This window comes from Schistocerca nitens, chromosome 4 (genome assembly GCF_023898315.1).
Source record: "Schistocerca nitens isolate TAMUIC-IGC-003100 chromosome 4, iqSchNite1.1, whole genome shotgun sequence".
Lineage (NCBI taxonomy): Eukaryota > Metazoa > Arthropoda > Insecta > Orthoptera > Acrididae > Schistocerca > Schistocerca nitens.
In genome coordinates, this window is record NC_064617.1 from 777489412 (window position 1) to 777516044 (window position 26633).

The 26633-nt window shown below is 43.1% G+C and overlaps 1 protein-coding gene across 1 annotated transcript in view; it reads right to left on the reverse strand.

Annotated features, from left to right (window-relative positions):
• Positions 1–26633, reverse strand: part of LOC126252562 (spondin-1-like) — a 692355-nt gene that overhangs the window by 293891 nt on the left and 371831 nt on the right. The window contains exon 4 of the mRNA XM_049953462.1: positions 1357–1501. Within this exon, the coding sequence (XP_049809419.1) occupies positions 1357–1501 (145 nt within the window). The remainder of the gene's footprint in view (positions 1–1356; positions 1502–26633) is intronic.

Below are 26633 nucleotides of genomic sequence, written 5' to 3' on the forward strand. Positions count from 1 at the left end.
AATTTCATTTACAGTGATAAGCGAAAACATTATGACCAGTGTTCGCCGCGACGTTGGGCGCCACCTGGTGGCGTTGCGGGTACAAGACGCGACAACTGAAGTATGTAAGCGGAGCAGACACGGATAGGGAATCCCCCTAGCGAAGATATGGGCTGCAAATAGGGAAATCAATTGAGATAAGTGACTTTGACAAAGGGAAGATTATTGCTACGCAGAGCCTGTGAACGAATATCTCTGAAACGGCAAAGTTGGTCGAATGTTCGCGTGGTATTGTTGTGAGCATCTAAGGTAAGTGGTAGAAGTACAGTGAAGCTACCAATAGGTGCTAAACGGTTGGACGTCCACGATTCTTCACAGAACGTGGTTTTCGGAGGCTTGTCTGCTCTGTAAAGTGGGGCTGATGGTGATCTGTGCCACCTCTACCGCAAGAGCACAATGCTGGAGCCCACACAAGTGTTTCGGAGCACTCCGTTCATCGTACATTGATGAACATGGAGCTCCGCAGCAGACAACCGCTACGTGTTGACCCAACGACATCGTCAGTTACCACTGCAGTGGGCCCACTGACTTTCGACCGTCGATCAATGGAAACATATTGGATCTTGGGATGAATCACATTTTTGCTACGCTAGGTCGATGACCGTGTCCACAAACGCCGCGATCGAGGCGAACGGCACCTCGAATCGTGTAACGTGCCACAGACGCAGATTGGTGGGAGCAGTATTGTGCTATGAGAGACATTCTCCTGCGCTTGCGTGGGATCTGTGGTAATAATCGAAGACACGCTGACAGATCTGAATCATCTGCCTCCTTTCGTGATTGATGTCTTCCCCGATGGAGATGTCAACTTTGATCAGTATAATTGTTCGTGTCTCGGGGCCATCACCATGCTACAGTGGCTTCAGGAGCATTATAGTGAACTCAAGTTGACGTCTCGGCGATCAGATTTGTCTGATGTAAATGCTATTGCACCCACATGTATCGCTATCGGGAGCCATAATCGAGTACGCAAATCAGCGGCCCGTTATTTACGCAAATTACGTGACCTGTGCGTAGACATCTAATGCCACATACTTCCACAAACCTACCAACAAATTGTCGGATACCCGAAACGCAGTGTCAGTGATGTATTTCATCCCAAAGACGGACAAACAAGCCATTAAGCGGGTGGCCATAATGTTTTGGCTCATCAGTGTACAGTAGCGGCGAAAAGAGAGGAAACTGTGAAGTACTGTTAACGAATCTGTAACGATAAACAAATCTTAACAACACATATGAAGTATTTGCAGGGCAGGAAAATGTAAACTGATGATGACAGAATCCTGAAAGAATACAACGAATACGATTGGCACTTACCTCGTACTTTGCTTCCTGACACGCACAGCACTCCTTCTGCACTGGCGGCTGCTCGTCGAAGGAGTTGTGGACTTCTTCACAAAATGTGTAGCTCAGGGGACCATCGTCCATGTACCACACATCAGGCCGCTCTATCACCGTAGCCCTGTAACGGTTCCATCACAGTTTATTCACGTACAAATGAAAGGAGGCAGTGTCGAGTACTGTGAAAAGTGTGAACGATGTATATCGCGTGTTTGAGATTTCGGAGAAAAGCCTAAAATTTAAACAAAATATGAAAAGAGAATCGCTATTATCCCAAAAAAAAGTTCAAATGTGTGTGAAATCTTATGGGACTTAACTGTCAAGGTCATCAGTCCCTAAGCTTACACACCACTTAACCTAAATTATCCTAAGGACAAACACACACACCCATGCCCGAGGGAGGACTCGAACCTCCGCCGGGACCAGCCGCACAGTCCATGACTGCAGCGCCTTTAGACCGCTCGGCTAATCCCGCTCGGCTATCCCAAAAAGTAGTCTTCCGCAGAGTTAAAGTAGTACTACAAGTACAAATCGAGAAATATCACTTCTGTTGGCGACGTGATGTTCGCTGTAGACGGTGTGATATCGTCTATTAAAGTCAAAAATACAGTTTGCATGAGTAGTTTTCCAAGCAATTGCAAGAGGAACACTGAAGTGACCAATTTTATTTACTGTGTCGAGTGGGCTTGTAACTCACTATCATTAGAGAATAGCGTCGGAGGTAGGATGTGATAGCTGCCAATAACAACAAATTAATTTCCATCCTTCATTAATAATTGTCTGCAAATAGTTTAAATGACCTTGAATAATGTACTCACTTTTATTTTAACGGCCTCATCCATAGTGAATATTCGTGAAAAAGCAGGCCGTTTTGAGTGCTACTAAAAGCTTGTTCTCAACAGATAAGTAAGATTCTCAGCCACCTGTGTAATAGCTCTCTGGAACAGGGCATTTTCCCTGATAGGCTGAAATATGCTATTGTTATACCTTTGCATAAAAAGGGGGATAGATCTGATGTCAACAATTACCGTCCAATCTCCCTTCTAACAGCTTTATCCAAAATTTTTGAGAAAGTAATGTATTCAAGAGTAGCTTCACATATCTGTAAAAATGAAGTACTAACAAAATGTCAGTTTGTTTTCCAGAAAGGTTTTTCAACAGAAAATGCCATATATGCTTTCACCAGTCAAATTTTGAATGATCTAAATAACCGAACACCACCCATTGGGATTTTTTGTGATCTCTCAAAGGCTTTTGATTGTGTAAATCATGAAATTCTGCTAGACAAGCTCAAGTATTGTGGCATGAGTGGGGCAGTGCACAAATGGTTTAATTCTTACCTAACTGGAAGAGTGCAGAAAGTAGAAATAAGTAGTTCTCGTAACATGCAAAGATCAGCACATTCCTCAAACTGGGGAACTATCAAGAATGGGGTTCCACAAGGGTCAGTCTTGGGTCCTTTGTTGTTCTTATTATATATTAATGACTTGCCATTCTATATTCATGAAGAGGCAAAGTTAGTTCTCTTTGCTGATGATACAAGTATAGTAATCACACCTGACAAACAAGAATTAACTGATGAAATTGTCAATACTGTCTTTCAGAAAATTACTAAGTGGTTCCTTGTAAACGGACTCTCACTGAATTTTGATAAGACACAGTACATACAGTTCCGTACAGTGAATGGTATGACGCCATTAATAAATATAGACCTTAATCAGAAGCATATAGCTAAGGTAGAATATTGCAAATTTTTAGGTGTGTCCATTGATGAGAGATTAAATTGGAAGAAACACATTGATGATCTGCTGAAACGTTTGAGTTCAGCTACTTATGCAATAAGGGTCATTGCAAATTTTGGTGATAAACATCTTAGTAAATTAGCTTACTACGCCTATTTTCACTCATTGCTTTCATATGGCATCATATTTTGGGGTAATTCATCACTGAGGAATAAAGTATTTATTGCACAAAAGCGTGTAATCAGAATAATAGCTGGAGTCCACCCAAGATCATCCTGCAGACATTTATTTAAGGATCTAGGGATATTCACAGTAGCTTCTCAGTATATATACTCGCTTATGAAATTTGTTATTAACAACCAAACCCAATTCAAAAGTAATAGCAGTGTGCATAACTACAATACTAGGAGAAAGGATGATCTTCACTATTCAAGATTAAATCTAACTTTGGCACAGAAAGGGGTGAATTATACTGGCACTAAAGTCTTTGGTCACTTACCAAATAGTATCAAACGTCTGACAGATAACCAACAAGTATTTAAGAAGAAATTAAAAGAATTTCTGAATGACAACTCCTTCTACTCCATAGAGGAATTTTTAGATATAAATTAAGAAAAAAAAAACGAAAAAAAATATAAAAAAAATTAAAAAATAAAAATAAAAAATAAAGAAAAACAAAAAACACAATAAAATAAAGTTGTTATATTAACTTAAGTATGTTGTTAAATTAACCTAATTATGTCATGTATTGGAAAATTCGACTCGTTCCACATCATTACCAAATATCGTATTCATGATCCATGGAACTAGTATTAATCTAATCTAATCTAATCTAATCTAATCTAGTCAGATAACAGTTTGCAAATATCAGTTGGGTGTTTATGTGCATTTATTCCAGTTTCAGCAGAATATCACATTGATGTTTAATAACGATTTCAGATTACCTGCGGTTCCACAGTTTTGTATCTCCAAGATTTGTCTCACATAAATAATGATATTTTGATACCTAATAGAATACTATTAGGGAACGTTGTATAGGAGCTTGATGTCCTTCACTTCAACATACTGTTCAAGTCAAGTAACAGTAACTAAGGTTCAATAGTCTTTATAGACAGATATCTTTAGGTGAAAAATATGGTGAAACACAGGCTGCCAATGGAACATTAAATTCAGCAGGCTTACTAAGTAAACACTGTCTATGCGATCGGTGGATATATGGACATTATCGCGATCAGTATTTTGAAGCTACGTTAGGCAACATTGACACTGTGTGTGATAGAGTGTGTATTGTGAGGAACTGTATGTTACAAGAAGTGATAAGATCAACTATAAGAGCATTGTTGGACATAGAGACAAGTTGAAATGTTATTTGGCTCTGAGCACTATGGGACTCAACTGCTGTGGTCATCAGTCCCCTAGAACTTAGAACTACTTAAACCAAACCAACCTAAGGAGATCACACACATCCATGCCCGAGGCAGGATTCGAACCTGCGACCGTAGCAGTCGCACGGTTCCTGACTGCGTGCCTAGAACCGCGAGACCACCGCGGCCGGCTGAAATGTTATTGCTATCGCCAACTGCAGTTTTGTTTTCAGCAGAATATGGTAGATAATCTTCCTTGATAACGTAAGAGTAACCAGAACTTTAAGATATGAGGGCAAGTATTCAGTTGTTTATTAAATTATGGATGCTGTTTCGTATGATAAAGAAGACAAATACATTGGCGTGCCAAAGTTAAGGACGAAAGCAGTTCTCGCATGATGTCACTCCCAAGTGATAGCTCTATGAAACTCGCACCATTCATAAAAAGAGCTGCTGTGGTATACTATAGAAGATGACTGAGAGAAATATCTTATGAGTCGAGCTTTATTCAAATACAATGATTACACTGAAGTCACCACGATTCATGGCGCTCCATTGGACATTACAAAAGATGGGAGATGATTTTTAATAGGGTATGTGGTCAACGTGGATGGTAAAACTTGCTCTCCAAAGTGCTCCCATGCTGACCACAGGGTTGTCACGGAGTTGTTGTGGTGGGGCGTTCCATTCCTCCATCAGCACGAATGCTGAATATCCTCTTCTTCCAAAAGCTCCTGCACCTGCCCTGTTGGATGCGGTCGCTCATTATCGTCCATAAAAATAAAGTCGGACGCACAAGGGATTGGAGAACAGTTGACCGGTGAGCGTACCGTATTCAAAGATTTGGATGTCGGTACGCCCGTGCAACACTATTCCTCCCTGCTAAATAACATCTGAACCACCAAAACGAACATGTTCGACAATTTTCATGGGTGCATTACGTGTTCCCATATCTGGCCGATATGAGGGTACGTTCAGCATAGTCAAACATGATCGTTTTGGTGGTAAAGGTGTTACGATACGGGGAAGCATAACGTTGCATGGGCTTACTGAACGCGTTAGACCCACCAGACAATGCTATTGTGACACTGTAATCCTTCCCCATAGGCGTCTTTTCCGGGATGTATTCGACCCCCAGTATCCCTATTATGGATGACCATGCGTGACCTCATCGAAAAGCGCAGTTGGGCGACTCTTGGAACGAGAGGATATTTGGCGAATAGACTGACCTACCTGTACCCCGACTTCAATACCACAGTGCACGTGTGGGATGCTTTGTGGAGACGTATCGCAGCAGGTCCACATGCACCAACGACCATTCAGCTGTTGTCAACAGTACTGGTCGAGAAATCGAACACCCCACCACAAGAACTCCTTACCGACCTCGTGGCCACAGTGGAAGCACATTGCAGAGCATGCAGTCCTTCCACGGTGATCAAACACCATGTCCCACCATTTGTAATGCGCAGGGGACCTTCATGAACCACGGTGACTTCAGTGCAATTATTATGTTTGAATAAAAATATCACTTGCGTTCCTCTCATAGCATATTTCCGGGCGTTGATTCGTGTGAATGGGGCAAGTTGAAAACTTGTGCTGGACTGGGATTCGAACCCCAGTGAGTCGTGGCGCCATTAAGTTAGTAGACTGTTCTGTCTGGCGCCACTAACTCAGTGGTAGTATCGCCTAGCCCTCTTGTGGCTCCATTACAATATCTATGAGGAAGTTATCTATGGGTTGTGTCCTTCGAAAGTCTTTGCTTGCCGATATACAGGGTGTTACGAAAAGGTACGGCCAAACTTTCAGGAAACATTCCTCACACACAATGAAAGAAAATATGTTATGTGGACATGTGTCCGGAAACGCTTACTTTCCATGTTAGAGCTCATTTTATTACTTCTCTTCAAATCACATTAATCATGGAATGGAAACACACAGCAACAGAACGTACCAGAGTGACTTCAAACACTTTGTTACAGGAAATGTTCAAAATGTCCTCCTTTGGCGAGGATACATGCATCCACCCTCCGTCGCATGGAATCCCTGATGCGCTGATGCAGCCCTGGAGAATGGCGTATTGTATCACAGTCGTCCACAATACGAGCACGAAGAGTCTCTACATTTGGTACCGGGGTTGCGTAGACAAGAGCTTTCAAATGCCCCCATAAATGAAAGTCAAGAGGGTTGAGGTCAGGAGAGCATGGAGGCCACGGAACTGGTCCACCTCTACCAATCCATCGGTCACCGAATCTGTTGTTGAGAAGCGTACGAACACTTCGACTGAAATGTGCAGGAGCTCCATCGTGCATGAACCACATGTTGTGTCGTACTTGTAAAGGCACATGTTCTAGCGGCACAGGTAGAGTATCCCGTATGAAATCATGATAACGTGCTCCATTGAGCGTAGGTGGAAGAACATGGGGCCCAATCAAGACATCACCAACAATGCCTGCCCAAACGTTCACGGAAAATCCGTGTTGATGACGTGATTGCACAATTGCGTGCGGATTCTCGTCAGCCCACACATATTGATTGTGAAAATTTACAATTTGATCACGTTGGAATGAAGCCTCATCCGTAAAGAGAACATTTGCACTGAAATGAGGATTGACACATTGTTGGATGAACCATTCGCAGAAGTGTACCCGTGGAGGCCAATCAGCTGCTGATAGTGCCTGCACACGCTGTACATGGTACGGAAACAACTGGTTCTCCCGTAGCACTCTCCATACAGTGATGTGGTCAACGTTACCTTGTACAGCAGAAACTTCTCTGACGCTGACATTAGGGTTATCGTCAACTGCACGAAGAATTGCCTCGTCCATTGCAGGTGTCCTCGTCGTTCTTGGTCTTCCTCAGTCGCGAGTCGTAGGCTGGAATGTTCCGTGCTCCCTAAGACGCCGATCAATTGCTTCGAACGTCTTCCTGTCGGGACACCTTCGTTCTGGAAATCTGTCTCGATACAAACGTACCGCGCCACGGCTATTGCCCCGTGCTAATCCATACGTCAAATGGGCATCTGCCAACTCCGCACTGAATGCAAAACCACGTTCGTGATGAACACTAACCTGTTGATGCTACGTACTGATGTGCTTGATGCTAGTACTGTAGAGCAATGATTCGCATGTCAACACAAGCACCGAAGTCAACATTACCTTCCTTCAATTGGGCCAACTGGTGGTGAATCGAAGAAGTACAGTACATACTGACGAAACTAAAATGAGCTCTAACATGGAAATTAAGCGTTTCCGGACACATGTCCACGTAACATCTTTTCTTTATTTGTGTGTGAGGAATGTTTCCTGAAAGTTTGGCCATACCTTTTTGTAACACCCTGTATATACGCTTTTGCTGGCCCGAGAGGAGGAGGCACGAAGTTTAGGGATTGGCGGTAGCGTCGCGACAAGAGATGGTCGCGAGGTCGGAGCGGCCGAAGCACGAGCTACGCAAGGAGGGCCTGCGCAGGCGGAAGATACCTGGGTATTTTACCGCGGTCAGCGACGACTACAAACAGCAGACTGACATCCTGTCGGCTGGCTGGCAACATTCGTGTCGGAGACCGCTCGTGGCCTGGCTGCCATCTTCTACCTGGCTTTCATCGGCACCAATCAGTAACTGCCGCGACACACCGTGGATCAATGGAATTGCTTGCTGATAAAGAGGAGTAACATTATGTAACCATCTTGGTGATTTGTGCCTTTGTCTACCTGCCCTCCTAATTATTTTCCGGTTTGTACCCGACCCTCGGTCGGCTCTTTTGTCGTAAATATAGGCAGTAGTATTGTATTAATAACCGGTTTACTTCGTTGACTTTAATAGCATTAGTTCTAACCTGAACAACCTGTTCTGTTGTACTAAGCTGTGCGCTGCTGTCTTTGAAAGACTGAGTCATTATTGGCGTATTTTTCAAAAATTTGTGTGAAATCTTATGGGACTTTACTGCTAAGGTCATCGGTCCCTAAGCTTACACACTACTTAACCTAAATTGTCCTAAGGACAAACACACACACCCATGCCCGAGGGAGGACTCGAACCTCCGCCGGGACCAGCCGCACAGGTGTATTTTTAACTGGATCTTGTGTTTCCGCCGAGTGAGTTCGCTTGTAAAAAGTGTTCACAACTAATGTTTTAAGACGTTCCTTCAGAGCGATCTTAATAACTGACGATCCATTTAACTTGGAAAATATTAACAGGCAACTGTCATCAGGGCTCTAGTCAAAATAAGATTGTCAAAAGGGACGAGTTAGGATCCAGTCGCACCTTGGTTGCCGATTGAAATTAAGAGGTTGCTTACTTTGAAGCAAGCCTTATCATTGTCATATTGTTTCCTAATCTGTTTAATCTTTAAGCACAGGTGCGCATCTTAATCCAGAACCTCTCAACATACAGCTTTAAAATTAAAAGTTACGTCAACTGTTTTGAGTAATTGAATCACTCTTGTCATCAATGGTGCTTATATAGTTTTCATGTGTTGCTGAAGGGCATTTAATGAGAGAAACTGTGTCCAGCGTGGTAGTAAACACCGCTGTTTCACACAATTACGGGCGGGCCGCAGGTCCGGTCGTCTTGTAATTATTGTAATATATTTTGCTGTTTTGTTTTCTCTTGCAAAGGCTTATTCATTTCACAACTTTGTTTATTTTGTAAAAGAAATAAACAGAATTTATAGTTATATATTGTTAAATAAACAGGTTGTGTGAAAAGAAAGTTATATTGGTGGGTGCTCTCTTCCACGTCTTCCTTAATTCCAGTGAGTATTACGTCTCACCCAGTAGCCTGCTTACTAGGCAGCTGCGCTGACCACTACGCCATCCAGACACAACCGCACAGAATACTCCAGTGCGCCTCCCATCAAACCCACATTCTCAGCTTACACCACACTCATGTTGTGCCCCTGATCATTAGCCTCATTGCTCGCGGCATCTAGCCGATTCCCGTATGATTTCGAGCTCAGTGTGTATCTGCACTGAAGGGATCATCGGCAGTCATCGCCGTAATTATACATGAAACTGTAGCAGTTCTTCCTATGGGTGGTTCAAGTTTCATCTTGCTTGTTATGTGGAAGTGACACATCACGCGAAAGTAACTTTCGCATGCATACCAGTGTAGTACCCTACATGCACAGTAGTGAAGTACCCTAAGGGCAAAAGTGTCGTAAACAAGGTAACCTACAATAAACGTGGTTCTTACTATACTGGCGAGAGAGGGATATCATGATACATTACGGTAAAGGAGTACCATAGAAACTGGAAGTTACAAAAAATTGGCACAACTTTTGCACAATATTGTCTATAACTCTTACAATAATACATAACAGAAGTGAAATGTTTGTAATCTGGATAAGAAACACAGAATCTTACTGCTCTGGAAACGTAAACATGATGAAGCAATAAACGATGCTTCTGGACTGGTTCTAAATGAAGAAATTCAGTTTAGCTAGTTACAGTAAAAACGAGTTTAATCCATAGTATACAATTAATTGAACTTTACTGTGGTATCATTGTTTCTTACACTACTGCAATATCAACAAAGATTATAGGGATATCAATGTTAGCTTCTGTTTCTGGCGTTGGTTGTTTCCTCCTGTAAATACAACACCGCTACTACATCGACAGCTGTAAAGGTAATTTCGGGAGCACCTGAGTGAAGCATGATAGGACCGTTACTGTTTACAATATATATATAAATGATTTAGTAGAAAGCGCAGGATGCTCTCTAAGGCGGTTCGCAGATGATGCGGTTGTCTATAACAAAGTAGCAACGCCAGAAGTTAGCAACAGTTTGCGGAATGACCTCCAGAGAATTGATGAATGGTGCAGCCTCTGGCAGTTGACCCGAAACGTAAATAAACGTAACATATTGCGCATACATAGGAAAAGAAATCAACTACTGTATAACTACACTACTGATGTCAAACCGCTGGAAACAGTAGCTGCCGTAAAATATCTGGCAGTAACTACACAGAGCGACCTTAAGTGGAATGACCACATAAAACAAATAGTGGGAAAAGCAGATGCCAAACTCGGATTCATGGGAAGGATATTAAGGAAATGTAACCTATCCACGAAGAAAGTGGCTTATGAGGGACTTCTTCGACCGATTCTTGAGTATTGTTCATGTATCTGGGATCCATACCAGATAGGACTGATAAAAGAGATAAAGAGATAGAGAAGATCCAACGAAGAGCAGCACGTTTCGTCACGGCAACGTTTATTCGGCCGAGAGCGTTATGGAGATGCTCAACGACCTCCAGTGGCAGACATTACAAGAGAGGGGTTGTTTGTCGCGGAAATATTTACTATTACAATTTCGAGAGAGCATTTTCCGGGAAGAGTGGGACAACATATTATTTCTCCCCACAAGCGCCTCGCGTAATGACCATGAGGAGAAAATTAGAGAAATTAGAGCCAATACAGAGGCTTACCGACAGTCGTTCTTCCCACGCATTATTCGCGAGTGGAACAGGGTTGGAGTGCTGAGTTAGTAGTACAAAAAGTCCCTCCGCCACACACCTTTAGGTGGTATGCTGAGTATGATGTAGATGTAGATATATCAACATCTTTGGCTCTAATAATGCTCTGCTAGAAAACGACTGATCATTCGAAACAATGTCGAACGGAATTTAGAAAGACGTACGGTTCAATAATTGTAGTGACTGCAAGAAATATTGTCATTTTAGTAGGTGTTTCTCTCATGAATTAACACTGTATTACACGGTAACATCCTCAATGAAGTAGGATCTGAGAGTCTTTTTAAGTGACTCGCGCCGAAGTAACAGTTTTTAAGAATGGGGTTTTTGATAATCAACTAAATTCATAAAAGGAAAAAGAAAACCCCGCGATTTGGTCCTGAAGGCCACACAATAGCCGACTGACTGCTGCGCTCTCCTCAGTTATTCATCAACAGATGTACTACGGAGGGGCGTGGGCTCATCACACAGCACTCCCGGGCATTTTCGACGATCTGACCTTGGAACCGCTAGTTCTCAATTAAGTAACTCCTCGACAGGCATCACGAGGCTGAGTGCACTGTGGTCCAGTCATCCCACGAACGAAAAATCTTTGGTTCTACCGCGAATCGAACCCAGGCCTCCCACGCGAGGGCCTGTAGCGTTGGCCTCTCGCCCGCGGAGGAGGACAAGCAAACGCACAGAAAAGAAAAAAATATTTGCCTAGAATATTGTAAGACGTTGGATGATGATTTTTTGTTTGTGGGACGCTCAACGGCGCGGTTATCAGAGCCCGCACAAATTCCCAACCTTTGCTCAGTCCAATCTCGCGACTTTCATAAATGATGATGAAAACATTAACAGCCAGTCACCTCGAGGCAGGTGAAAATCCTTGACCCCACCGGGAATCGATCCTGGGACCCTGGGCGAAGGAAGCGAGAACGCGACCGCGAGACCACGAGCTGCTGACTAAGACGTTAGAATAAGTATATCTGTGTCCTGTTACAAACTGCAGGGTCCATCTGAAAAGATTGGAGAATGGGCCAGTATCTAAACAGAAGATATGTATTCGCAATTACGAATGTGATTAGACTACAGCTGCACAATGTATTGGTGACATGCGAAAATTTGTGCTGGACCAGGACTAGAACCTGAATTTCCCGCTTTACGTGAGCAGTCGTCAATTCGGCTATCCGAGCACGTCTCCCGGACCGAAGAAAACCCGCGTATGACCCTGTCTGTCCACAACCTGCACTCGAGGGAGACATATATTATTGTCGCGGCCGGTCTAGGCATGTAACACTATTCTGCAGCGTCTGTGTTTTACGGTGTATTAAGCAATGTGATCAGACATAAATGCATGAATGGACGACATTGCATAGTACGCCGTAAAACACAGATAGTGCAAAATGGCAGAAACTAAACGCTGTGTTAGAAATTTGGGCAAGCGCATTCGCATGGCCAAGTCGAGAAGCACAACATAACGTCACACAATGAGTGCTGATGACCGTGATGTTGAACGCAGTAAATGTAGCACCATCTATAGAATGGAAGGAGTTGTCAGCAGAACTTATTGTAATTTGTTTTTAATATCTCCGCTTATAATCCACCAGGAAGTCAAATGGTGTTACAGCTGCATATTTCGTCTCTTGCTGCGCAAGGGTAAGGTTAAAGGAGGCTACGTACAGTCTAATCACAGTAGTGTGACCACCGCCTATGTTAGAAGTCAACGTGCTATAACCACACATGAGGTAGCTGGGGAGAGAAGGGCGCAAACATTTCCGAACAGCTAGGTCTGTAAGCTGTTCGCTTGCCGCCATGGCTAATGTACTGTACTACAGAACATGGCAAACTGGCGGCATCCAGAACGGGGGCCTAGCCAACTTTGGTGACGAACGAAGGCTGTGGAGATGTGCAGCCTAGCCAACTTTGGTGACGAACGAAGGCTGTGGAGATGTGCATGAGTGAATAGAAGTGCAACGGTCAAGAAACTGCCGTCCAGATGAACCGGGGCTACCAACAGCGTCTGCTCAACGGCCGTTCACCGAACGTTGCTACATATGGACCTCCGCAACAGGTGCCTGATTCATGCACCCATGTTGACTGCTCTTCATTGGCGAAGTACCGCAAAAGGACGTCCACTGATTGGCGAAAGGTGGCCCTTCCAGATGATAGATGGCCTTTAGCGTGTACGGCGTAAAACGTTTGAAAGCAAATAGCCTGCAACAATAATTGGAAGGATCCAGGTCTTTGGAGGGAGGTTATGGTCTGGGAAATGTTTACACGAAATTCCCTGGGTAGGTTCCTCACTATGGAAGGCGCAGTAGATCCACATAAGTTTTTCCTCTGCCATGGATCCTCAATCGATAATCCTTGCGCAGCTAGTCAAGACACTGGAGTCGGCATGGCTCCAAATCCCTGCCGGTACCTTTCAGAACCTCACTGAGTCTCTTCCTGCACGTCTCGCTACGCACCGTGCTGGAAAAAGTGGTTATTCAGGATTTGACGGGTGGTCACATTGATGTGACTGGACAGGGTGGTACGACTAGAGAAACGGAAAATGGAGAGACTGCTTTTATTTCTACTTTATTTATGAATTCTATTATCATGTTCAGATTGCGGCTAGTTTTCTACAACAAACTTCACAAGAAAGTAAATGAATTACGAGGCTGGTGTCAGTAAAACTACTTAACTAAATACTTCTCTAGATTTCTGGAAATCACATATAATCCTTACAGCAAGTTTATGTACGATGAATACATCTTGCCTATGTACGAGGGTTGGAACTTAAATAGTGGCACCTAATTATTCACAACCGATACAAAAGAGTTACATGTTTGTACCCGTTACTGTCCTTTAAAGTAGCCACCAGCATTGTGTAGAACCCGTTCACAGCGATGTGGAAGGCGTAGTATACCGTTAGCAGAGCCTGTTCTGTCGACGCAGATGGAGCGGTCTACTACCTGTCGAATCTCTGGAACAGTTCTGAAGCGAATGCCACTAAGTGGTTCCTTCATCTTCGGAATAAAATCAAAGTAACAAGAACTTAAGTCCGGGGAGTATGGTGGATGGTACAGTACTTCCCAGTCCCATCGACTGAACAGAGCAGCCACAGCTTGCGCTGTATGCGCCTGCGCAATGTCGTGCAATATGTTGGGTGGGTTGTGGTGAATGTGTCGCCGCTTCTTCTGAAAATCTGGTCGCAGGTGATGCTCCAAAAACGAACAGTAATACTGTGCTTTGACGGTCTGCCGTGGAAGAACGTAATGCGTTAGGATAACACTATCACAGTCGTACACGAGAATCACCATAACTTTAGACCGCTCCATTCGTCCATCAACAGAACAAGCTCTGCTAACGGTATAGTACGCCTTCCACATCGCTGCTACGGGCTCTACACGACGCCGGTAACTACTTTGGAGGACAGTAACAGGTGCAAATATGTAACTCTTTTGTATCGGTTGTGAATAAATAGTTACCACTATTTAAGTTCCAACCCTCGTATGTAAATGTCCAAGAAAATTATTCCATATGACATGAAGTTTGCAACGTAATACAAATTTCTAATACTTTCGTCACAAAAATCAGCAATTTAAGAGCAACTATTGTGGAACTAAAGCAACTTGGTAAATGTACAATGTATGATTTGCAATTCAATACACACGTACGTAGGAATTCGAACATTCAGTTTTACATACACTGATGAGCGAAAACCTACATCTGACTGATAGCGCGTTGGCCCACATTCGGACAATCAGCAGCAATTCTGCGTGGCATGAATTCGACAAGTCCTCGGTTGATTTACGGAGGTATATGGCATAAAATACCCAAGCACAGGTGAGCAATTCTGCGTGGCATGAATTCGACAAGTCCTCGGTTGATTTACGGAGGTATATGGCATAAAATACCCAAGCACAGGTGATACAATTCCCATAAATTACGGGCAAATGATATGTGACAATGCGGTCACATACCCAGAAGAATTTTATCGACAGTGTCCGAGATGTTAAGACCGGGCGAATTTGGTGGTCAAGTCATCAACGTGAATTCCTTATCATGCTCCTCGGAAGACTGTAGTACGATTCTGGCATTTCGACGCGGACAGCCATGCAACTGGAAGATGCCATCCCCATTGGGCAAGACATCAAGCATAAAGGGAAGCAGGTGATCGGCAATAGTGTTCACGTAGTCCACAGTTGTCACGGTTCATTAACACTCATGTCTTCTGTAGTAGATAGCGATACTGGTACAGGTTTATCAGCTTATTCCCCATTAGCAGGTGCTATCTCTCACAGAGGAATTTCGGTAGATTTAGCTATTTTATCATTCCACTAAGTGGGTTTAGCCTTCGAGTAGTGCCACGATTCCCAGGTGAACGTCCCCAATAGCATAGTACTGTTCTCACGGCTCTACGTCCGTGGTGCAGTGTATGTTGCGAGCATCCGCACGTTTGGATGACGCAATGTCCAGGCACGGCCACTAACATGGTGTAACAAGAAACGTGATTCATCCGAACAGAAAACAGGTTTCCATTGATCCCTTGTTCAAATTTCGATGACACTGTGTCCATTGCAACTGTAAATGACGATACAGCTGGATGAGCGTTGGAACACGTAGGGGTCGTCTTCTGCGGTGCCTCATGTTCAGTCATGTGTGCTGAAGAGGATACCTGCACCAGCACTGCACTCTGTCATCAGCTCTATCACAGATCACCACCCATCCTGCTTTACAAAGAATGCAAGCCTTCGACTTCCACCTTTGTGTGATGAGGAATGGACGTCCAACACCTTGTTGCCTACTCGTGGTTTCATCGTCTTTCAACCACACATTTCATGTTCAAGACTCCGCCCAGCAGATTAACAGGGCACTGCCAGTTCAAGAAAAAAGAAAGGTATTGCACCCGACACATTAAAAGGCCACAGTCAGTTACAACCAAGAATCGGGAACTGGATAAAGAGGAGAATACGCCAGCAAATCTTTAGTTCTTCCTTTTGTGGGTAATATTTCGTTTAAAATAGCAAGAATCCTTCGGAAATGTATGAGAAAATTATTTTTCCTCCACCATCTAAAATTGCAGACTTATTATTGTGGAAGGTCGGAATTTACAAAATACCTTGTCAGTGAGGTATGACTTACAAGGACAGACCACACACACTGTGGAAGAACGCTGCGCTGGACATCAACGTTGCACTCACCTTTTGCATCCAAGCAAGTCCGCTGGCACTGAACACTCCATTTCCACCTAACATTCAATGGAGAGTGATAAAACTATGATTCTGGCCATAGGAGCACTTTTTTTGGACTCCATTATTAACGAATCCGTGGAAAGACGCTTGCCTGAAAAGCTGATGAACCGTGATAGTGGCTAACAGTTGGACAGTGCACGGACCCGTCATCTTCACGATTTGCTCTAATCGAAGACGACAGAGTGCGGACAATCAGCAGCAGCTGTGCGTGGCATGGATTCGACAAGTCCTTTGTAGATTTCCAGAGGACAGCTGAATTCCGCGGTTCCAATTGCGAGGGCGCTGCCACCGGGTAATATGGCCCGTCTGTCAACTTGATCTGACACATGTGCAATATTGTCGGAGCGCTCTATATACTGTGGAACGGAGCAAGTCATTATCAGTCTTCGATGGCTCACTCGAAGGTGACTGGCAGGTGCGCAGTCGAATATCGTGAGATGTGTTAAAAGATGATCGGCTGCAAGCCCGAAATTTGTTTGAACATTCTATTCGGCGGGAAAATTTTAAATTTCACATTTTCCACTGATGCTCATAACAATAGTCATCGTACAACCGACATTTTCACCGTTTCCCAAACGCTCGTACCCAGGATCTTGGCATACCAGTCTCCCATTTATCAAAGTCGCTTATGCAACTGGATTTTCCTTTTGCGGCTAGTATCGTCACTAGAATGCTACCCATTCGTCTCCAATCCGCTTATTTGATTTCCTTACCTCGTCATGCCCCCTTGACGCCACAGCGCGGCGTTCAGTCACGCCGTGGGCAGTGGTCGTAGCGTTTTGGATCATCAGTGTTTATGCCTTCTGATTGTCTAAGCACAGTGAAAAGTCACTCTGTATGTATGGTCACTAGCTGCAATACCCGGCGAACATATTGCATGGTTGAAGGCATGAGGACCATTGAACGTACTGTGTGCATATCTATATTAAAGTAATTAATCAAAGATGCGATATATTCTTGTAAAGCCCGAACGAAGGAATTTGAAAGCAAGATTATATCGACGTATGTTTTGTGGTGCCATCCTGATCGTATAAACCAATAGTTCTGAAGGTGATACCTGTAATGCTAATAATCTGACTTGACCACTCATACAGAACATACCCAGAGCTTTTCCGCGCGACAGTACTCGCATGTCCTATCCATTTTTCCGAATACGGTATTCATATGTTCATTGTATTTTCCATGTACACGCAACGAAATGCCTCTAGTTCTAAATTATAGTTTCTATATACTGTAATTCCTTGATGTTTGCGTAGAATGACCATTCTTTCACTATTTTCTTTATTTCGCATTTGACGTTGATTAGTTGATTCACAGTTTCTAATTGAATTTACTCTAATTCGCGTCTCTTCGTTAATGTTTTTTTTTCATTTCACCTTCTCTATCCTGTGCAAGCTTCTTCATCTCCCAGTACCTACTGCAGCCTACATCCTTCTGAATCTGCTTAGTGTACACATCTCTTGGTCTCCCTCTACGGTTTTTACCCTCCACGCTGCCCTCCAGTACTAAATTGGTGATCCCTTGATGCCTCAGAACATGTCCTACCAACCGATCCCTTCTTCTTGTCAAGTTGTGCCACAAACTCCTCTTCTCCCCAATTCTATTCAATACCTCCTCATTAGTTATGTGGTGTACCCATCTAATCTTCAGCAGTCTTCTGTAGCACCACATTTCGAAAGCTTCTATTCTCTTCTTGTCTAAACTATTTATCGTCCACGTTTCACTTCCATACATGGCTACACTCCATACAAATACTTTCAGAAACGGCTTCCTGACACTTAAATCTATACTCGATGTTAACAAATTTCTCTTCTTCAGCAACGCTTTACTTGCCATTACCAGTCTACATTTTATATCCTCTCTACTTCGACCATCATCAGTTATTTTGCTCCCCAAATAGCAAAACTCCTTTACTACTTTAAGTGTCTCATTTCCTAATCAATTCCCTCAGCATCACCCGACTTAATTCGACTACATTCCATTATCCTCGTTTTACTTTTGTTGATGTTCATCTTATATCCTCCTTAAAGACACTATCCATTCCGTTCAACTGCTCTTCCAAGTCCTTTGTTGTCTCTGACAGAATTACAATGTCATCGGCGAACCTCAAATTTTTATTTCTTCTCCATGGATTTTAATACCTATTCCGAATTTTTCTTTTGTTTCCTGCACTGCTTGTTCAATATACAGATTGAATAACATCGGGGAGAGGCTACAACCTTGTATCACTCCCTTCCCAACCACTGCTTCCCTTTCATGTCCCTCGACTCTTTTAATTGCCATCTGGTTTCTGTACAAACTGTAAATAGCCTTTCGCTCCCTGTATTTTCGCCCTGCCACCTTCAGAATTTGAAAGAGAGTATTCCAGTCAACATTGTCAAAAGCTTTCTCTAAGCCTACAAATGCTAGAAACGTAGGTTTGCCTTTCCTTAATCTTTCTCATAAGATAAGTCGTAGGGTCAGTATTGCCACACGTGTTCCAATATTTCTACGGAATCCAAACTGATCTTCCCCGAGGTCGGCTTCTACCAGTTTTTCCATTTGTCTGTAAAGAATTAGCGTTACTATTTTGCAGCTGTGACTTATTAAACTGATAGTTCGGTAATTTTCACATCTGCCAACACCTGCTCTCTTTGGAATTGGAATTATTATATTCTTCTTGAAGTCTGAGGGAATTTCGCCTGTGTCATACCTCTTGCTCACCAGATGGTAGAGTTTTGTCAGGACTGGCTCCTCCAAGGCTGTCAGTAGTTCTAATGGAATGTTGTCTACTCCCGGGGCCTTGTTTCGACTTAGGTCTTTAAGTGCTCTGTCAAACTCTTCATGCAGTATCATATCTCCCATTTAATCTTCACCTACATCCTCTTCCATTTCCATAATATTGTCCTCAAGAACATCGCCCCTGTATAGACCCTCTATATACTCCTTCCACCTTTCTGCTTTCCCTTCTTTTCTTAGTACTGGGTTTCCATATGAGCTCTTGATATCCATGCACGTGGTTCTCTTTTCTCCAAAGGTCTCTTTAATTTTCCTGTAGGCAGTATCTATCTTACCCCTAGTGAGATAAGCCTCTACATCCTTACATTTGACCTCTAGCCATCCATGCTTAGCCATTTTGCACTTCCTGTCAATCTCATTTTTGATAAGTTTGTATTCCTTTTTGCCTGCTTCACTTACTGCATTTTTATATTTTCTCCTTTCATCAATTAAATTCAGTATCTCTTCTGTTACCCAAGGATTTCTACTAGCCCTCGTCTTTTTACCTACTTGATCCTCTGCTGCCTTCACTATTTCATTCCTCAAAGCTACCCATTCTTCTTCTACTGTATTTCTTTCCCCCATTCCTGTCAATTGTTCCCTTATGCTCTCCCTGAAACACTGTACAAACTCTGGTTCTTTCAGTTTATCCAGGTCCCATCTCCTTAAATTCCCATCTTTTTGCAGTTTCTTCAGTTTTAATCTACAGTTTATAACCAATAGATTGTGGTCAGAGTCCACATCTGCCCCTGGAAATGTCTTACAATTTAAAACCTGGTTCCTAAATCTCTGTCTTACCATTATATAATCTATCTGATACCTTTTAGTATGTCCAGGGTTCTTCCATGTATACAACCTTCTCTCATGATTCTTGAACCAAGTGTTAGCTATGATTAAGTTATGCTCTGTGCAAAATTCTACCAGGCGGCTTCCTCTTTCATTTCTTAGCCCCAATCCATATTCACCTACTACGTTTCCTTCTATTCTTTTTCCTACCTCTCGAATTCCAGTCACCCATGACTATTAAATTTTCGTCTCCGTTCACTACCTGAATAATTTCTTTCAGTTAATCATACATTTCATCAATTTCTTCATCATCTGCAGAGCTAGTTGGCATATAAACTTGTACTACTGTAGTAGGCGTAGGCTTCGTGTCTATCTTGGCCACAATAATGCGTTCACTATGCTGTTTGTAGTAGCTTACTCGCACTCTTATTTTTTTATTCATTATTAAACCTACTCCTGCATTACCCCTATTTGATTTTGTATTTATAACACTGTATTCACCTGACCAAAAATTTTGTTCCTCCTGCCACCGAACTTCACTAATTCCCACTATATCTAACTTTAACCTATCCATTTCCCTTTTTAAATTTTCTAACCTACCTGCCCAATTAACGGATCTGACATTTCGCGCTCCGATCCGTAGAACGCCAGTTTTCTTTTCTCCTGATAACGACGCCCTCCTGAGTAGTCCCCGCCCGGAGATCCGAGTGGGGGACTATTTTACCTCCGGAATATTTTACCCAAGAGGACACCATCATCATTTATCCATACAGTAAAGCTGCATGCCCTCGGGAAAAATTACGGCTGTAGTTTCCCCTTGCTTTCAGCCGTTCGCAGTACCAACACAGCAGCAAGGTCCTTTTGTTTAGTGTTACAAGACCAGATCAGTCGATCATCCAGACTGTTGTCCCTGCAACTACTGAAAAGGCTGCTGCTGCCCCTCTTCAGGAACCACACGTTTGTTTGGCCTCTCAACAGATACCCCTCCGTTATGGTTGCACCTGCGGTACGACTATCTGTGTCGTTGAGGCACGCAAGCCTCCCCACCAACGGCAAGGTCCATGGTTTATACAGGATGAGTCACCTAACATTACCGCTGGATACATTTCGTAAACCACATCAAATACTGACGAACCGATTCCACAGACCGAACGTGAGGAGAGGGGCTAGTGTAATTGGTTAATACAAACCATAAAAAAATGCACGGAAGTATGTTTTTTAACACAAACCTACGTTTTTTAAATGGAACCCCGTTAGTTTTGTTAGCACATCTGAACATATAAACAAATACGTAATCAATGGCGTTTGTTGCATTGTAAAATGTTAATTACATCCGGAGATATTGCAACCTAAAGTTGACGCTTGAGTACCGCTCCTCCGCTGTCGATCGTGTGTATCGGAGAGCACCGGATTACGTAGGGATCCAAAGAGGACGGTGATGGACATTAGGTACAGAAGAGACTGGTTCAAATGGTTCAAATGGCTCTGAGCACTATGGGACTCAACTGCTGTGGTCATAAGTCCCCTAGAACTTAGAACTACGTAAACCTAACTAACCTAAGGACAGCACACAACACCCAGCCATCACGAGGCAGAGAAAATCCCTGACCCCACCGGGAATCGAACCCGGGAACCCGGGCGTGGGAAGCGAGAACGCTACCGCACGACCACGAGATGCGGGCAGAAGAGACTGGAACAGCACATTACGTCCACATGATAACACCTTTGTATTGGTCTTTTTCACTGACGCACATGTACATTACCATGAGGGGTGAGGTACACGTACACACGTGGTTTCCGTTTTCAATTACGGAGTGGAATAGAGTGTGTCCCGATGTATCAGGCCGATAGATGTTCAATGTGATGGCCATCATTTGCTGCACACAAGTGCAATCTCTGGCGTAATGAATGTCGTACACGCCGCAGTACATCTGATGTAATGTCGCTGCAGGCTGCCACAATACGTTGTTTCATATCCTCTGGGGTTGTAGGCACATCACGGTACACATTCTCCTTTAACGTACCCCACAGAAAGAAGTCCAGAGGTGTAAGATCAGGAGAACGGGCTGGCCAATTTATGCGTCCTCCACGTCCTATGAAACGCCCGTCGAACATCCTGTCAAGGGTCAGCCTAGTGTTAATTGCGGAATGTGCAGGTACACCATCATGCTGATACCACATACGTCGACGCGTTTCCAGTGGGACATTTTCGAGCAACGTTGGCAGATCATTCTGTAGAAACGCGATGTATGTTGCAGCTGTTTGGGCCCCAGCAATGAAGTGAGGACCAATGAGGTGGTCGCCAATGATTCCGCACCATACATTTGCAGTCCACGGTCGCTGTCGCTCTACCTGCCTGAGCCAGCGAGGATTGTCCACGGACCAGTAATGCATGTTCCGTAGATTCACTGCCCCGTGGTTTGTGAAACCCGCTTCATCGGTAAACAGGTAGAACTGCAACGCATTCTCTGTTAATGCCCATTGACAGAATTGCACTCGATGATTAAAGTCATCACCATGTAATTGCTGATGTAGCGACACATGAGACGGGTGAAAGCGGTGACGATGCAGTATGCGCATGACACTACTTTGACTCAGTCCACCGGCTCTCGCAATGTCCCGTGTACTCATGTGTGGGTTCATGGCACCAGCAGCTAACACACCAACTGCACCCGCTTCTCCTTTGACGGGCCTGTTACGGACCCGTTTGCGTGCTACGACCATACCTGTTGCATACAGTTGGCGGTAGATGTTTTGCAATGTGCGGCACGTTGGATGCTCTCTGTCCGGGTATCGTTCTGCATACACCCTGCAGGCTTCAGCTGCATTTCGTCGACACTCGCCATAGATGAGTATCATCTCCGCCTTTTCAGAGTTCGAATACACCATGGTCACAGTTCCTACAACACTACACTATCACAGACGTCTGGTAACACGGTGTACTACAGTTGGTCTGCGTGCGGAGACGAATGCAGAATAACAATAGCAGCAAGCGCTACATGCGGACACTGCGACAGCTAGACCAAACCACAACAGTGCACTACAGCCACACTCGTAAACACGGTCGTCATCGTAAACATGTCCCTGCAGATGCTGCTCGCCGACCGTGGCCCGTGTTTGTTACAACATATATATATATATATATATATATATATATATATATATATATATATATATATATATATATATATATATACCGAAGGCAAGTGTGTGTAAAATAAATAAAAATCAATTATTAGTAATAAATAATAATAAAACCAAAACTATTTTGAACTCCCTGAAAAACAACTGAATATAAAAAAAACCAAATTTTTTTCGGAATCTATTTACCATACGAATCCTCAGATTTTACTTTTTGGTATTTTTCCTTTCATCCTCTCATGATCGTTCTTAAAATGTGACTGAAGAAAACGCGCTAACCTGCGTCTTATACCGACGATCGAAATTTGATATATTCGATTTCGATATTCCACAAGATTCGGATGTATTCGATTTCGGAAATAGAAGAAATTTTGACAATACTGTTATTGTTTGTAGCCTATGCCAAATGTTATTCAGGAAACCAAAGAAAAATTTGGAGTAGGAATTAAAGTTCACGGACAAGAAATAAAAACTGTGAGATCTGCCGATGACGCTGTAATTGTGTCAGAGACAGCAAAGGACTTGGAAGGGAGGTGAATGAAATGGACAGTGTCTTGGAAGGAGGGTATAAGATGAACATCAATAAAAGCAAAACAAGGATAATCGATTGTAGTCGAATTTAATCAGGTGATGCCGGGAAGATTAGAGTAGGAACTGAGACACTTAAAGTAGTAGATGAGTTTTGCTATTTTGGCAGCAAAATAACTGTTTACGATAGAAGTAGAGATCATATAAAGTGTAGACTGGCAATGGCAAGAAAAGCGTTTTTGAAAAAGAGAAATTTGTTAACATCGAGTATACATTTACGTGTCGGGAAGTCTTATCTGTATTTGTATGGAGTGTAGCCATATACAGTATGAAAGTGAAACATTGACAGTAAACAGTTTATACAAGAAGACAATAGAAGCTTTTGAAATGTGGTGCTACAGAAGAATGCTGAATATTCGATGGATATGTCACGTTACTAATGAGAAATAGAACTGGGGAGAGGAGAAAAGGTTTTGGTACTCTCTGGTAAACTCCTGTTCAGATGATACTTCATAGAAAATTCCGAATATGTCTATGTTCCTCATTGAGACATGAAACGCCACTCAAAACATTATAGACGGTATTCGTAACTCTCTGCGAGACAAAGCGATTTTTGGCACCCAGACTCACCTCTTATACCCACTGCAATCGAACTCCCTTAGTAACGGCAAGAGGCCGAGGGCTATCTGCCAACACAACCATGAGTGGGTGGCAGTGGATGGTCATGCAGAAAAGTGTGGCCTTACGTACTCACATCATTTTTATTTATTTATTTCATTAACAGTACAGAGTAACCCACCGCCTTGAAATGTAAGGTGGATCGGATGCTTCTGAATCCAACAGCAAACACTTCTCAGTATTAGAATGTTATTGGTATACAGTTGTTAATGCTTTTTTTATAATATAAAGAACATAATTTAAAAATTTCTCTAAGGTTACAGCGAATTGAGTGCTTAAATGTTATTAAAATGGTTCTATACAACTTTTTTCTGTCTTGCTGATGCGAATATAATTTATACACGCAAATGTCAAAGAAAAAAGGGAAAATTTAATACAGTGAGTGTGGTGGAAATAATTTGCAATATTTAGAGGGAAGTGATATGCTGTATCTGGATAATGTAATATAGCCTACTTAGCATGTTGGTTTGTAATGGCCTATTTCTACCTATTTCAGGTGAGAAGGTCTCAGTAGAACCTCGAGCTATTCTCATCTGAAATGGTTTGTGCTTATGTATGTTTTCTGTGTTTCTGTGTATTGGTATATTACTGAGAGTGTTGCAAGTCGAGACACTACATAATGTTCAGTAGCAGTTTGTTTGTCCTATTGTTGGTAGTTGCGGTATATTCTGTGTGATAGCTTCGATAGATACACCTGGTATTATACAGATTAAATACTGACTGAGCATGTGATACATAGAATACATGAATTTTAGCTTTACATGAGAAATAGAGTTATGTTTGTAAATTTGTTAGTAGAAAAAGAATGTAGTTCATTGCAACTTGAGAGCATAATTCCTTCAATAACTTAATACATCACATTTTTAGTTTTATACATAGATTATGCAGAAAATATATTTGATGTAGGAAATTAATTCATTGTAGATTTAAAGAGAGAAGAGAATATACACTACTGGCCATTAAAATTGCTACACCAAGAAGAAATGCAGATGATAAACGGGTATTCATTGGACAAATATATTATACTAGAACTGACATGTGATTACATTTTCACGCAATTTGGGTGCATAGATCCTGAGAAATCAGTACCGAGAACAACTACCTCTGGCCATAATATCGACTTTGATACGCCTGGGCATTGAGTCGAACAGAGCTTGGATGGCGTGTACATGTACAGCTACCCATGCAGCTTCAACACGATACCACAGTTCATCAAGAGTAGTGACTGGCGTATTGTGACGAGCCAGTTGCTCGGCCACCATTGACCAGACGTTTTCAGTTGGTGAGAGATCTGGAGAATCTGCTGGCCAGGGCAGCAGTCGAACATTTTCTGTATCCAGAAAGGCCCGTACAGGACCTGACACATGCAGTCGTGCATTATCCTGCTGAAATGTAGGTTTTCGCAGAGATCGAATGAAGGGTAGAGCCACGGGTCGTAACTCATCTGAAATGTAACGTCCACTGTTCAAAGTGCCGTCAATGCCAACAAAAGGCGACCGAGACGTGTAACCAATGGCACCCCATACCGACACGCCGGGTGATACGCCAGTATGGCGATGACGAATACACGCTTCCAATGTGCGTTCACCGCGATGTCGCCACACACGGATGTGACCATCATGCTGCTGTAAACAGGACCTGGATTCATCCGAAAAAATGATGTTTTGTCATTCGTGCACCCAGATTCGTCGTTGAGTACACCATTGCAGGTGCTCCTGTCTGTGATGCAGTGTCAAGGCTAACCACAGCCATGGTCTCCGAGCTGATAGTCCATGCTGCTGCAATCGTCGTCGAACTGTTCGTGCAGATGGTTGTTGTCTTGCAAACGTACCCATCTGTTGACTCAGGGATCGAGACGTGGCTGCACAATCCGTTACTGCCATGCGGATAAGATGCCTGTCATCTCGACTGCTAGTGATACGAGGCCGTTGGGATCCAGCACGGCGTTCCGTATTACCCTCCTGAACCCACCGATTTCATATTCTGCTAACAGTCATTGGATCTCGATCAACGCGAACAGCAATGTCGCGATACGGTAAACCGCAATCGCGATAGGCTACAATCCGACCTTTATCAAAGTCGGAAACGTGATTGTACGCATTTCTCCTCCTTACACGAGGCATCACAACAACGTTTCACCAGGCAACGCCGGTCAACTGCTGTTTGTGTATGAGAGATCGGTTGGAAACTTTCCTCATGTCAGCTAATCATTTGCATATCACAGCATCTTCTTCCTGTCGGTTAAATTTCGCTTCTGTAGCACGTCATCTTCGTGGTGTAGCAATTTTAATGGCCAGTGGGGTACTTCTATCTACACATAATAAGACGAGCAATACATTATTGCTTGTATGCAGTATACTTAAAACGCTGTGCAATATGTCGTTGGGGAGTAGGAGCCTTGAAATAAAAGTTCTTGGAGCCTTCTCCTGCCAAGTGACGTTACGTTATTACTAGAGTCTTAGTATGTGGTGTCGGTGTTTGTTTCTTTTATGATTGTTACTGCCTGTTGTGTTGTTTTGTGACTGTGTTGTGGCATGCAGCGTCATGCGTTGTTGTTTAGGGT